Source organism: Neophocaena asiaeorientalis, unplaced genomic scaffold (genome assembly GCF_003031525.2).
Source record: "Neophocaena asiaeorientalis asiaeorientalis breed wild unplaced genomic scaffold, Neophocaena_asiaeorientalis_V1.1 scaffold357, whole genome shotgun sequence".
Classification (NCBI taxonomy): Eukaryota; Metazoa; Chordata; class Mammalia; order Artiodactyla; family Phocoenidae; genus Neophocaena; species Neophocaena asiaeorientalis.
This window is the reverse complement of record NW_020173270.1, coordinates 5,074,447-5,087,116: the sequence shown is the minus strand read 5'-3', so window position 1 is coordinate 5,087,116 and position 12,670 is coordinate 5,074,447. Positions and strand designations below refer to the sequence as shown.

At 50.8% G+C, this 12,670-nt stretch overlaps 1 protein-coding gene across 1 annotated transcript in view; it reads right to left on the bottom strand.

The window, feature by feature from the left end:
* The window catches only part of ZFR2 (zinc finger RNA binding protein 2), a 36,870-nt gene extending 24,826 nt beyond the window's left edge, over positions 1-12,044 (bottom strand). Inside the window, exons 1-3 of the mRNA XM_024746024.1 lie at positions 11,982-12,044; positions 10,993-11,081; positions 552-783 (exon numbers count right to left, since the gene is read on the bottom strand). Coding sequence (XP_024601792.1) covers positions 552-783; positions 10,993-11,081; positions 11,982-12,044 — 384 coding nt within the window. The remainder of the gene's footprint in view (positions 1-551; positions 784-10,992; positions 11,082-11,981) is intronic.
* Positions 12,045-12,670: the final 626 nt, after the last annotated feature.

Here is a 12,670-nt window from a genome sequence, read left to right as displayed (position 1 = left end):
TGGGGGGGCAGGCGGGGCCGGGGGCGCCGGGAGGGGCTGGGGCAACAGGGAGCACGGCTGGATTCTGGTTCACAGGGAGATATGAGCTGTTGCGTGGACCAGGGACTAACTGCATGGAGGTGAGGACGGAACCAAGAGGCCAGGAGGAGGCCCTGGGAGCAGGACAGGAACTCAGGATGGGAGGTTGGGAGAAGTCCCAGAGGTCCTGGGGAAGCAAAGGGGAGTAAAGGAGGGAGGGGACGGAGCCAAGTGGGTACGAGCTTGGCCGAGCAAATCACGAACAAGCTGTGGGTGACAGAGGCTCAGGGGGTTGGGCCACATGGAGCGTGGGATGCCTTGGCGATTCCATGTGGAAACACAGCTGCCAGATCTGCGGTCCTAGAGCTTGGGGTCAGGAAGGGGGCATCGTCAGCACTGGAAAGGCCTGGGAAAGCGGGGAAAGTTCCATCCCCTCTAAGGGCAGGGATGGGAGCATCAGGAGGGTGATGGCCCGTCTGGATTGCGTTTTCAAGGAAGGACTGGTGCTGGGCAGAGAAAAGTCGGGCTGATACCTGGTAGGAGGGAGCCGTGGTGGCCGCTGGCACAGGCTCCTGGGGCTGGCCGCCATAACCGAGGTCCTGGCCGGGGTGGGGCTGGTACCCGCCGTACCCTGCTGGAGTGATGGGCCTGGGTGGCTGGGCGGCCTCGGGAAACGGGATCAAGGCAGGGCCCAGTCCAGGAGCAGGCTGAACGGCCAAGCTGGTTCCAGCAGCTGGGACGGGAAAAGCCATCGGAGGCTGGGCGCTAGAACCACAGATAAACAGACAACCCAGCAGCGTTAGACCCTGGCATTCGAGAACCTGCATTGAGCACAAAAATGCCATCTGACACTAGACATCAGCCACTTGGATGCCTCCAGTCCAAGACCTTTCTTCTGTGAGCGCAGGCGCCATTGGAAGCGCTTTTCATGAATTAACACAATCTCACAGCAACCCTGAGTGCTCGGAGCCAGCCTGGTCCCCATTTTCACAGTTGAGAAAAATCATGGAAGGTCGATTAACGCTAAACTAAGAACTCTTTACCTATAAGAACCAGCTCTTGCTTGTGGTTCGTTCTGCAGGAAGCCCAGAGCTGAGGTCTTTTGTCTGCCTCACACCATCCCTACCTTCCTGCCCTTAGAGAAGGCACTGCCAGCTGTCTGTATGTACATCTGTTGGTCTGTCCCCACTGTCTGGAAGATGAAACTCTGAGGACAGGTGACAAGTGCCGGATTCAGACCCAGATCTTTCTGATCCCCGCGCTCCTCACTCCGCTAAATATCAGTCACCCAGTAGACAGTCCTCAAATGTAAAAGTCCGTCTGTCGGGGAAGGGTATCGGCAGAGAGTTTAGCCCAGTACCAATAAGAATCATGTAAGAAAGTTCCTACAACCCTCCTACACTGTTGTTGGGAATGTACATTGGTGTAGCCACTATGGAAAACAGTATGGAAGTTCCTTAAAAAATAAAAATAGATGGGAATTCCCTGGTGGTCAAGTGGTTAGGACTCAGCGCTTTCACTGCTGAGGGCCAGGGTTCAATCCTTGGTCGGGGAACTAAGATCCCACAAGCCGCATGGAACGGCCAAAAACTTTAAAAATTAAAATAAATAAAAATAGAGCAACCGTACGATCCAGCAATCCCAATCCTGGATACATATCCAGAAAAGATGAAAACTCTAATTCAGAAAGATGTATGCACGCCAATGTTCACTGCAGCACTATTTACAACAGCCAGGATATGGAAGCAACCTAAGCACCCATCGACAGAGGAATGGATAAAGAAGATGTGGTACATATATACAATGGAATATTACTCAGCCATAAAAAAAGAATGAAATATTGCCACTTGCAGCAACATGGATGGACCTAGAGATTCTCATACTAAGTGAAGTAAGTTAAAGACAAATATTATATGATATCACTTATATGTCAAATCTGAAAATAATACAAATGAACTTATTTACACAACAGAAACAGACACACAGACATAGTAAACAATCTTACGGTTACCAAAGGGGAGGGGAGGGAGGAATAAATTAGGAATATGGGATTAACAGGTATACACTACTATATGGAAAATAGATAAACAAGGGCCTACTGTAGAGCACAGGGAACTATATTTAGTATCTTATAATAACCTATAACGGAAAAGGTCTTTAAAGAAAATACTGAATCACTTTGCTGTACACCTGAAACTAATACAATATTGTATATCAACTCTACTTCAATTTTTAAAAGAAGGAAGTTCCCGCAAACCCTGTAGGGCAGGGGTCCCCAACCCCCGGGCCACAGCCGGGCTGTTAGGAACTGAGCCGCACAGCAGGGGGTGCACAGCGGGCAGGAGAGCGAGTGAAGCTTCATCTGCTACTCCCCGTCGCTTGCATTATTGCCTGAACCATCCCCTCCACCCTGGCCATGGGAAATCTGTCTTCCACGAAACCGATCCCTGGTGCCAAAAAGGTTGGGGACCGCTGCCGCAGGGGATGAGGCAAGGCGTGTGCGCAGCTCAGAGGCAGGCAGACCTGAGTACAGAGGGACGACGGCTGGCAGCACTTGTCCACTGGCACCTTCGCACACATTCTGGGCCGATGCTAGACTCACGTGTGATGCTTGCAGTGTCATTCCTGCCCCCCAAAGTGGCTCACTGCCCAGTGGGGAGGGCCATGGAGAAATGGGGACAACTTGGGGGGGGGTGTTATCCAGGCCATCCTGGGGGCTGAGGGACCTGCCAGGGAGAGAGAAGCGCGCTGCTGAGGGTCAAGCAGAGCCCGCTGCATCGGCCCTGCCCATCTCCTAGCCAGCATCTCTTCGTCCTCCTGGCAGCCAGAGGGGTCCGCTCAAAGCACAGACCTGACCACCTCTGCCTCCTGCTCAGAACCCTCCCAACGCCCTCTGCCCCCATCCCCTCCCACACCTGCTCGCTCCCTTCCTCACTTCCTTCTGCAGCCCTTCCTGAGCCCCTGCTGGAGAGCAGCAGGGCCCTGTAACCCGTCATCCTGGCCCCTCAACCTGCTTGATTTTCCCTCCCAGCACCGCCTGACGCAATCCTTCCACCAACACGAAGCCACAGGAACTGAGGTGGGTCCCAAGCTATTTGTCAGCACGACAGTGGCACCTGGCACATAGCAGGTGCTCAGGAAATCTTAGTATGGCCTACAGTCAGGCATTTGGGAAATGGTGGGTGGGAGCAGCCCAATCGCAGGTGGGGTCCTGGCCCGCCGGGGTCCCAGGGATCTTCTCCTCGCATCTTCACATGGTCTTCCTCTATGTGTGTCTATGTCCTAATCTCTTCTTCTTATAAGGACACCAGTCATATTGAATCAGGGCCACCCTAATACCTCATTTTACCTTAATTATCTCTTTAAAGACCCCATCTCCTACAGTCACATTCTTTAGTTAGCAATGAAGCCCTAATCCCCAATACCTAACACCCGAATATGAATTTTAAGAGGACACAAGTCAGCCCATGACAGAGTCATTATTGTAACAAAACTCAAATGACATGAAGATCTTGATTACACAAACATCATTCATGCTGAACTGAAGGCACCTAAAATACATTTTACAGAATATATCATCATTTATGAATTAGTATGTTTTTATTTAAGACACCCAAACATCATCAGCCCATCACCAGAATGCCCAGACATGCACAGTAATGATAGCCTTTGATGTTCTGACAACTGTAAACCTAGCATCACTCTTTTTGTTCTTCTTGGTCATTAGAAAGGTATATTTGTTAAGGTAGGTGGGACAGAACATACTGTATTTAACTTTTGCCAGTTTGGTCTATAATGTTGAAATATTTAGACATGGCATGCTGGCTTCCATTTGTACTTTTGCCCTGGGCCTCTCAAACTGTGAAGGCTATCCATTTGTTTGGCTGTATTTCATTTGCCTATTTTACTATTGGTAAGTAGTTATATTATATATCAGTTTCTATTGCAGAGTTAAAAATTACCCCCAATAAATGTCAATTGGTACAGCCACTATGGAAAACAATATGAAGCTTCCTCAAAAAATTAAAAATAGAACTAGCATATGATCCAGCAATTCCACTTCTGGGGATTTTTCTGAAGAAAAACAAAAACACTAATTCAAAAAGATTAGGCACCCCTATGTTCACTGCAGCGTTATTTACAAAAGCCAAGATATGGAATCAACCTAAGTGTCCACCGATAGATGAATGGATAAAGAAGATGGATAAATAAAATATCCATTTGTCTAACGACGGATACTTAGGTACACACACACACACACACACACACGTGTGCATGCACGTGTACTCATGCACGACAGAATATTACTCAGCCGTAAAAGAAAGAATGATTATCTTGCCATTTGTGACATGGACAGACCTATAGGGTATTCTGCCGAGTGAAATAGGTCAGACAGAGAAAGACAAATGCCACATGATCCCACTTATGTGAAGAATCTAAAAAATAAAACAAATGAGTAAACATAACAAAACAGAAACAGACTCATAGATACAGAGAATAAACTGGTGGTAGCCAGTAGGGAGGGGGTTGGGAGGATGAGTTAAATAGGTGAGGGAGATTAAGAGGTACAAACTTCCAGTCCTTAAATAAGTTAAGTCTGAGGAATGTAATATACAGCATGGGGAATATAGTCAATAATATTGCAATAAATTTGCATGGTAGCAGATGATAACTGGACTTATCGTGGTGATCATTTTGTAATGTATAAAAATATCAAATCACTATGTTACATACCTGAAACTAACAGAATGTTGTAAGTGATTATACTTCAATTTAAAAAATTCCCCCCAACGATGTGGCTGCAAACAATAATATTTACCATCTTCACAGATTCTGTCGGTCAGAATTTGAGAGTGGCGTGGATGGGCTCTGACTCAGAGTCTTTAAGACGTTGCCAATAACAAGTCGACTGGGGGAATTCCCTGGCAGTCCAGTGGTTAAGACTCCACGCCCCCAATGCAGGGCACGAATTCAGTCCCTGGTCGGGGAACTAAGGTTCCCCATGCTGCACGGCACGGCCAAAAAAAAAAAGAAGTTGGCTAGGACGTAGTGGGGGTAGTGAGATCTGCTTCCAGGATGGCTCCTTAACATGGTTGGTGCTTTCCCGATGCTGCTTGAGTGTTCTTACAACATGGCGACCAGCTTCCCCCAGAATGAGAGATGCCAGAGAGAGAGAGAGAGGAAGGACCAGGTGGAAGCTATCCTTGTTATGAGCCTCAGACATCACATGGCACAACTTCTGCCACATTCTGCCTTAGAAGTGAACCACTAAATACACCCACCCTCAAGCGGAGAGGATTAAGCACCATCTTTTGAAGGGAGGAGTGAATTTATTTATGGGAATCTGGAATATGAATTCTCTTAATAAACACTGAATATGAGAATTTATGGCAATATTTTTCAACCACCACATGCTATTCCCCATTTTCTACTGTTACACATGTTCTACGTATGTTCTGTATATGCTTTCTCGTGCCAGCTTCCCCTCATGGCTTCTTGTCCAGCCTGGGTCCCACACGACCTGCTCCAAACAGGGCACAGCTGAGGAGAATGGGGTGAGGATGGCTGCCTCAGATCCATAAGGATTTAACCTGGAGCTGGGGCCACCTTCTCCTGAGTCACATGGGAGAGGTGTGGACCAACCCAAACCGGCAAGGAAAACGGATGGGATGGGCTTTGGGAGGACGATAAAAAGCCATACCGTTGAAGCCACTCAGAAGGCTCAACAAAGGGGTCTGAGCTGCCCAAGCTGCAAGGGCGGGAGTGCTGGAGTCCAAGTGTGAGCGCAGACCTGGAACTCTCTGGACTGAGCCCTGCTGCCTCTGCTGGGTAAGAGGCCATCAGCACTGCAGTGATGCTTTCCTTCTTGCCTGGCTTCCCAGCGTGCCAATGGCCTCCACCTCCAGAAGGGTCTCCGCCCCCAGTCCTGAAGACCCAGCGCACCAAGTGGTGCCCACTGAGGGTGCTGAGGCAAAGTGTCTCCTGCGGTGGAGGGCAAGTCTTGTCCTTTAGCTGAGGGCCTGAGGGAGTAGAGACAAGCTTGGGGCTTTCTTCACCTGCTCCCGCAGTGACCCAGCTCAGGTCAAAAGCTGTGTCTCCATCTGGTGGGGGGTCCACCTAGGGAACCGGTGAGGCGGGCAGTTGTTGTCCTTGTTCCAGGCCAGGAGATCAAACAGCCTGTTCTGTCTAGGGCAGGGTTTCTCGATCCAGGCAATGCTGACATTGCAGCCCGATCACTCTCTGTAGGGGACCATCCTGGGCACTTTGGGCTGTGGAACAGCATCCGTGGCCTCTACCCGCCCAATGCCAGAGGTGTCCCCAGTTCAAACAAGCACAGATTTCCCCAGACACTGTCCGGGTGAGAACCACTGGTCTAGGACAAGCCCAATCCCAGGGCACCAGCTCTGAGTCCCCAGCTGCAGATGGGCAATGTCATGTGTTGGTTTACAGCTGGTCCAGACCCTACTCCAGAAGGATCACCGGGACACTGCGGGCTACCCTGTGACTCGGGATCAGGCTCGAGACAGCACGTTTGCGGGTGTAAACTAAGAATTCAGGACATGTTTTGGTTGTATACAACCCTGAGTAGTGATGCTTATGCACCCTGAGGTTTGAAGACCACTGAGCTAGACCAAAGTCAAGGACAAAAGGAGAGTCTGCCCACAGATGGCTGGGCGTCCAAGCCGTTTGGTCTTGATGTAACTCAGTGGTGGGAAATCTCAGGTGTTCCCGTGCCCTGCAGGGTGACTCCAGTCAGTTTTATTACGAGGGCCTGCAAACGTCACAGCTCTGCGCAGACTGATTGGCTGTGAGGCGTACAGGGTCAGGGTAGATATCAGCTTTGAGTTTTATGTGGGATGCTGAAACGCCCTTGATCTCACCGGAGGTCACCCCTGCCCCCTTCTACTCAGATGACAGGATGAAGCAAACAGCTGAGACACTGGGGGAGGGGCGGGGGAGACAGAGACACACCGTCTGGAAGAAGTATGGATGTGCTGACAGCCCAGCAGGCAGCAGGAGCCTCCCCCTCCAACCCAGAGCCTGAAAAGGCCTCACCTATGAAGAATACTGGGATTCCAGAGAGGGGCTCAGATGCAGCCCCCTGGGCTGAGAGAAGGGCCTGGCACACATGTGGGAAAGGGAGAAGAGCACAGGGGCTGACAGGGGAATGGCCCTGTGTGCTGAGGGACAGAGGAGGGGTGGGTGACAGGAGACTGGATGGTGGGCTCCAGTAATCCGAGTTTTATCCAGTAAGCAATCCGGAGTCACCACGGTATCTCAGGACAAGATCTGTCCTGTTTCAGGATGCTAAGGTGGTGCTGTGGACTGAGTTGTGCCCGCCCCCCCTCAAATTCACATGAAGCCCTAACCCCAATAAGACTGTGTTTGGAGATAGAGCCTTTAAAGAATTAAATGAGGCCATAAGGGTGGGGTCCTAATCCTATAGGACTGGCATCCTTAGGAGAAGAGACACCAGGGATGCCCACACAGAGGGAAGACCACACAGGGACACAGGAAGAAGGCAGCCATCTGCAGGCCAAGGAGAGAGGCCTCAGGAGAAACTAACCCTGCCAGCACCTGGATCTTGAATGTCCAGCTTCCAGACTGTGACGAATACGTGCATTGTTTAGGCCACTCAGTCTGTGGTGTTTTGTTATGGCAGCTCGAGCAGACTAGACAGGTGGTGATGGCTGTAGAGGGGAGAAGCTGAGGGCAAAGCTGATACACAGAGGCCACTTCAGGTCACCTATGCAAATTTCAGCCAGGTCAGCTCCCGGTGGTCGAGGGCTTTGCAGACACCCAAAACGGGGCTTGCAAAGCAGTCAAGTAAACGTTTCATGACTATGGTCAAAGTGGTAGCTGTGACCCCAAAGGGAACAGTAGGCCCACCTGAGTAACTGCTCAGGGCAACACAAAGCTGTTTGTGGTCCGGGAGGATGACGTGTTGCCTGGCTTTTATTTAGCTAAGCAAGCTCTGCGGAAGTGGAGCGTGGATGCCCTCAAGCTGGGGAGGGTGCACGTGCCATGGGACTCGTGCCCTTCTCAGGAGAGGGCTCAGCACAGTGGAGCCCAGACGGAAGGGATAAAGGGAGAAATGGAAGGGATTTAAAAGGCGGCTAGGCCAAGTATGGCCATATCTGCCCACTGCCTGTTTTTTGCACAGCCCATGAGCAAAAAATGAATTTTGCATTTTTAAGTGGTTGGAGAAAGTTAAGAGAGTACTATTTCATGACACGTGAAAATTATACAAAACTCACATTTCAGTGTCAAAATATAAAGTTTTGATGGCACATAGCCATGCCCACCTGTTTATGTATTGCTTTCAGCCACTTTTGCCCTATAGTGGCCGAGCTCTGTAGCTGCAACAGACCCAGTGTAGCCCGCTGTTGTGGACTGAATGTTTGTGTCTCCCCAAAATTGTTATGTTGAACCCCTACCCCTCAATGTGATGGTGTTAGGAGGTGGGGCCTTTGGGAGGTAACTAGGATTAGATGAGGTCATGAGGGTGGGGCCCCCCGTGATGGGATGAGTACCCTTATAAAAGTCACAGGAGAGCTTGCCTCCCCACTCCGCTCTCCTCCAGGCGAGGACACAGTGAGAAGTCAGCATCTGCAACCCAAAGAGGGTTCTCACCAGAACCCAACCCTGCCTGCACCCTGATCGCAGACCTCCAGAGGAATAAACTCCTGTTGTTTACAAGCCACCCAGTCTGTGGTACTTTCTCACAGCAGCCTGAACTAAGACACCCCTGGAATGGAAAATATTTACTCTCCGACCTTTTAGGAAAAGGCTTGCTGATCCCCAGCTTAAAACAGCCATCGTTTATTTTGTTCCTAACTCTGTAGGCTGGGCTGGGCTGCATCTGAGGTCAGCAGCAGGCAGCTCCACTTCTGGAGGGCAGCTGGCTGTCCAACGGGCACTGAAGCCCTCCTCCCGATAGTATCTTCTCCTCCAGTGGTCCAGCTGGGGGCCCTTCATGTGGCAGGGTCCCCCAAGATGGAGAGGACGTGTGCAAAGGCTCTGGAGGTCTACGCTTAGAACAGGCATGGACAGGATTGGCAGCTCGAACAGATGTTACACCAGAATACCATAGATTGTGTGGCTTATAAACAACAGAAATTTCTCAGTTCTGGAGACTGGGAAGTCCAAGATGAAGGAACCAGCAGACCAGTATCTGGTGAGAGCCTGCGTCCCGGTTCATAGATAGCCATCTTCTTGCTGTGTCCTCAAATGGCACAAGGGGTAAGGGAGCTCTCTGAGGTCCCTTTCAAAGGGTACTAATCCCATTCACAAGGGACCCCACCCTCATGACCTAATCACCTCCAAAAGGCCCCACCTCCTAATGCCATCAACTTGGGGGTTAGGTTTCAACATAGGAATGCGGGGCGGGGGGTGTATAAACCTTCAGTCTATGGCAGTATCTCTTCCGCTGCAATCTACGGGCCAAGGAGGAGCACAAGGAAGCCCAGGCTCGAGGGCCAGGGAAATGGATGTATTGATAATTTCTAGATGGGAAGAGCTGCATGGTCACAGTGGAAAGGGCGTGGATATAAGAAGGAACAACATAAAGGACAGGGGTGTTTTGGCAACCAATCTACCACATCGAGGTTTCAGGAGTTGAGCTAACCAAAAAATAGCTCATGGGAGAGACTCCTCAGGCATGGCCCATATGGTTGTCAAAGCCTAGGTAATCTAGAGCAGGGGTTCTCACCTGGGGTGATCCTGCCCCCAGGGGAAAGGGGGTGATATTGAGGACATCTGTGGTTGTCACTTTGGGGGGCTCCTGGCATCGAGTAGATGGGGGCCAGGGATGCTGCTCCACACCCCACAGCGCCCAGGACGGCCTCACAGAGAACAATCTGAGAAACTCAGACCTGCAAGGTCGGGGTGCCCAGGGTTGGGGATCAGGGATTAGAGCCTAACATTTAAAGGTAGGGGGCAGGAAGGTGAGTCAGCAGCAGAAGCTGTCACTCCCGCCCAGGCTCCCTGCCCCAAGTCTGAAGGGAGAGTCCCCACACCTCTTCTCCGGCTCCCTTTGGTAAGAGGTCAGTTTCTAATAGCCTTTTTCTGGGTCCTTTTACTAATGAGATGAAAGCTGTGACTCCCTGGAAATGGCACAGCTTTGCCGGTAATCACCTGGGGCCTCACAGGCCCCAGCTTAAGAATCTCTCCTTGAATGGGAGAGCAAAAAGCATTTGCTGAGATTAAAGGCAAAGTTTACGTGCCCCTGTGTGGTGTGGTGTGTTCCCTTCTCTCGGAAAATGTAATAAATCCTCATTCAGTGGCAAGACGGCCCCTGTCGTCAGTCACCTCCATGCATGAAAATCCTGCAGGCACAAATGAGACACTCCCTTAGAGCAAGGTTAAGAGAAGAGGCTGAGGACACGAGGGTTCTGCATGAGGACCAAGGACCAAGATCAAGATCAAGGAAGAGCTCACAGGGGTTTCAGGCTTAGGAACTGGGAGGAGAGCCACAGTCCAGCAGCTGGCATGGGAACAGGAGCCACACCACCTGGCTTCCAGTCCTGGCTCTGGCTCACCGCGGGGCCTTGAGCGAGTCACTTCTTCTTTCCTCGTCTCAGTTTACTCACCTGTAAAATGGGAACACCTACCTCTCGGGATGTCGTGACAAACAAGAACTCATGTGCTACAGTGCCTCGCACAGGAGCTCACCACGCAGCCCAGAGTGGCCAGATCTTCCCATTTTAAACGATACCAGAAATCTTTGGAAAGTCTCCCAATTTTAAAATACTGGCACCTAACTCAAATATAGCAAGTAAAAAACCCACTGCACGGGCCGAAGAGAGCTGGTGTGATAATCAAACATGGTCTGCAGGCTACCAATTCTCAGCCCCGACCAAGAGCAAGGAGTTGGGAATAGTTGTTGAAGAACAGAGTCACACATTTATACTCTCGGTGAAGCCTCCCCTCAAGCAAGGGGCCTAAGCTTGTGCTGCTGCTGTCTGAAGTCACCTGCTGCTCACAGGGAGAGGGTGCCGCTGCACCACAAAGCCCAGGGCCACTGTCCCCATGACAACAAGGGCCCGGTGAGTGCCGCCTGCCTGGCAGGGAGAAGAGCTGAGGCGGGAAGCTGGGGAGAAAGCACCGGCACCTGTTGGCTCACGAAGAGTGGGACTGAAGCACATCTGTGTGACGCAGACTCACAAGTCCTGGCTGCCATCCTTGTCTTTGGGTCGCAGGATTTTTGGTCTGAATTTTGTTTTGGAGAGTCAGGCTTCTTTGGGTGCATCGTCTAGATAAGATTTGAGAATGCAAGGCTGGCAAGACCCAGGGATATGAGCTTGTTCAGTGAGTCACCTAACCGATGGGGACACGGAGGCCTGGAGATGGAAGGGACTCGTCTGGGGAGGTCACATTCCCCGACCCAGGAAACTCTCTGGTACACGCTCTGCTTGCTCCTAAAAGGCCAATCGTAAGGACACATTGCACCTTGAGTGTAGACCTCACTTCAGAAGGGCGCATCAGAGGAATCTACAGGCAGGTGATGAAATGTCACAGGGATGGTCAGGAGGAAAGACAAGTCACTCTGGGTTTGCTGTAACAATGATCTCTGTTGCAGACTGCTTTCAAAGAATCATTCAGTGAGCACACAAACACAATCAAAACATTTAGAGTATGAGAAAAAAAAATCAAGTGGAAGAAAGATTTTTGTGGAACCACAGTGCTGAGAAACCTTACATAGTGTTTTCTTTTTAAATCATGGACTCTTCCTTCCAGGGCATAGCTCTTCACCCACTTATCTATCAACCCTCCTCCTAAGGACCCCCACCCCCCCCCACCAATGGCAGAAACTAAACCAGAAGGAGGGGTTAAACCTGAGTTCCTAGCACTTGGAAATCGCAACCTCAACGATCACCTACTTTGCAGTGCTATGGGGAGAAAACCTCGGCTCCGGCATCCTGACCTAGCTCAGTTTCCCAGGTGCGTCTGTGACTACTCACAGGGTTGAGGAACATTCGGAGCTCAGACGGTGCACTGTGAAGGGCGATACCCAAGGCTAACATGCGCATTCAAGACATTCATCAGGGAGGATATTTTCAAACCCGTTTTATTGGCAGTAAGATCACATTTGTTATTTTGTGGGTACATGCATACATATACACCCAGAGAGATGACTTCATTTGGCATTTCAGTTCACAAGGCTTTTTTTTTTTTTTTTGCGGTACGCGGGCCTCTCACTATTGTGGCCTCTCCCGTTGCGGCGCACTGGCTCCGGACGCGAAGGCTCAGTGGCCATGGCTCACGGGCCCAGCTGCTCCGCGGCATGTGGGATCTTCCCGGACCGGGCCACGAACCCGCGTCCCCTGCATCGGCAGGCGGACTCTCAACCACTCCGTCACCAGGGAAGCCCCACAAGGGTTTTATTATTTTATTGTTATTTTTTGCAGTACACGGGCCTCTCACTGTTGTGGCATCTCCCGTTGCAGAGCACAGGCTCCGGACGCGCAGGCTCAGCGGCTATGGCTCACGGGCCTAGCCGCTCCGCGGCATGTGGGATCTTCCCGGACCGGGGCACGAACCCGTGTCCCCTGCATCGGCAGGAGGACTCTCAACCACTGAGCTACCAAGGAAGCCCCCCACAAGGGTTTTATATTCAAAACATACAGCATACCATACATTCATTCCCATA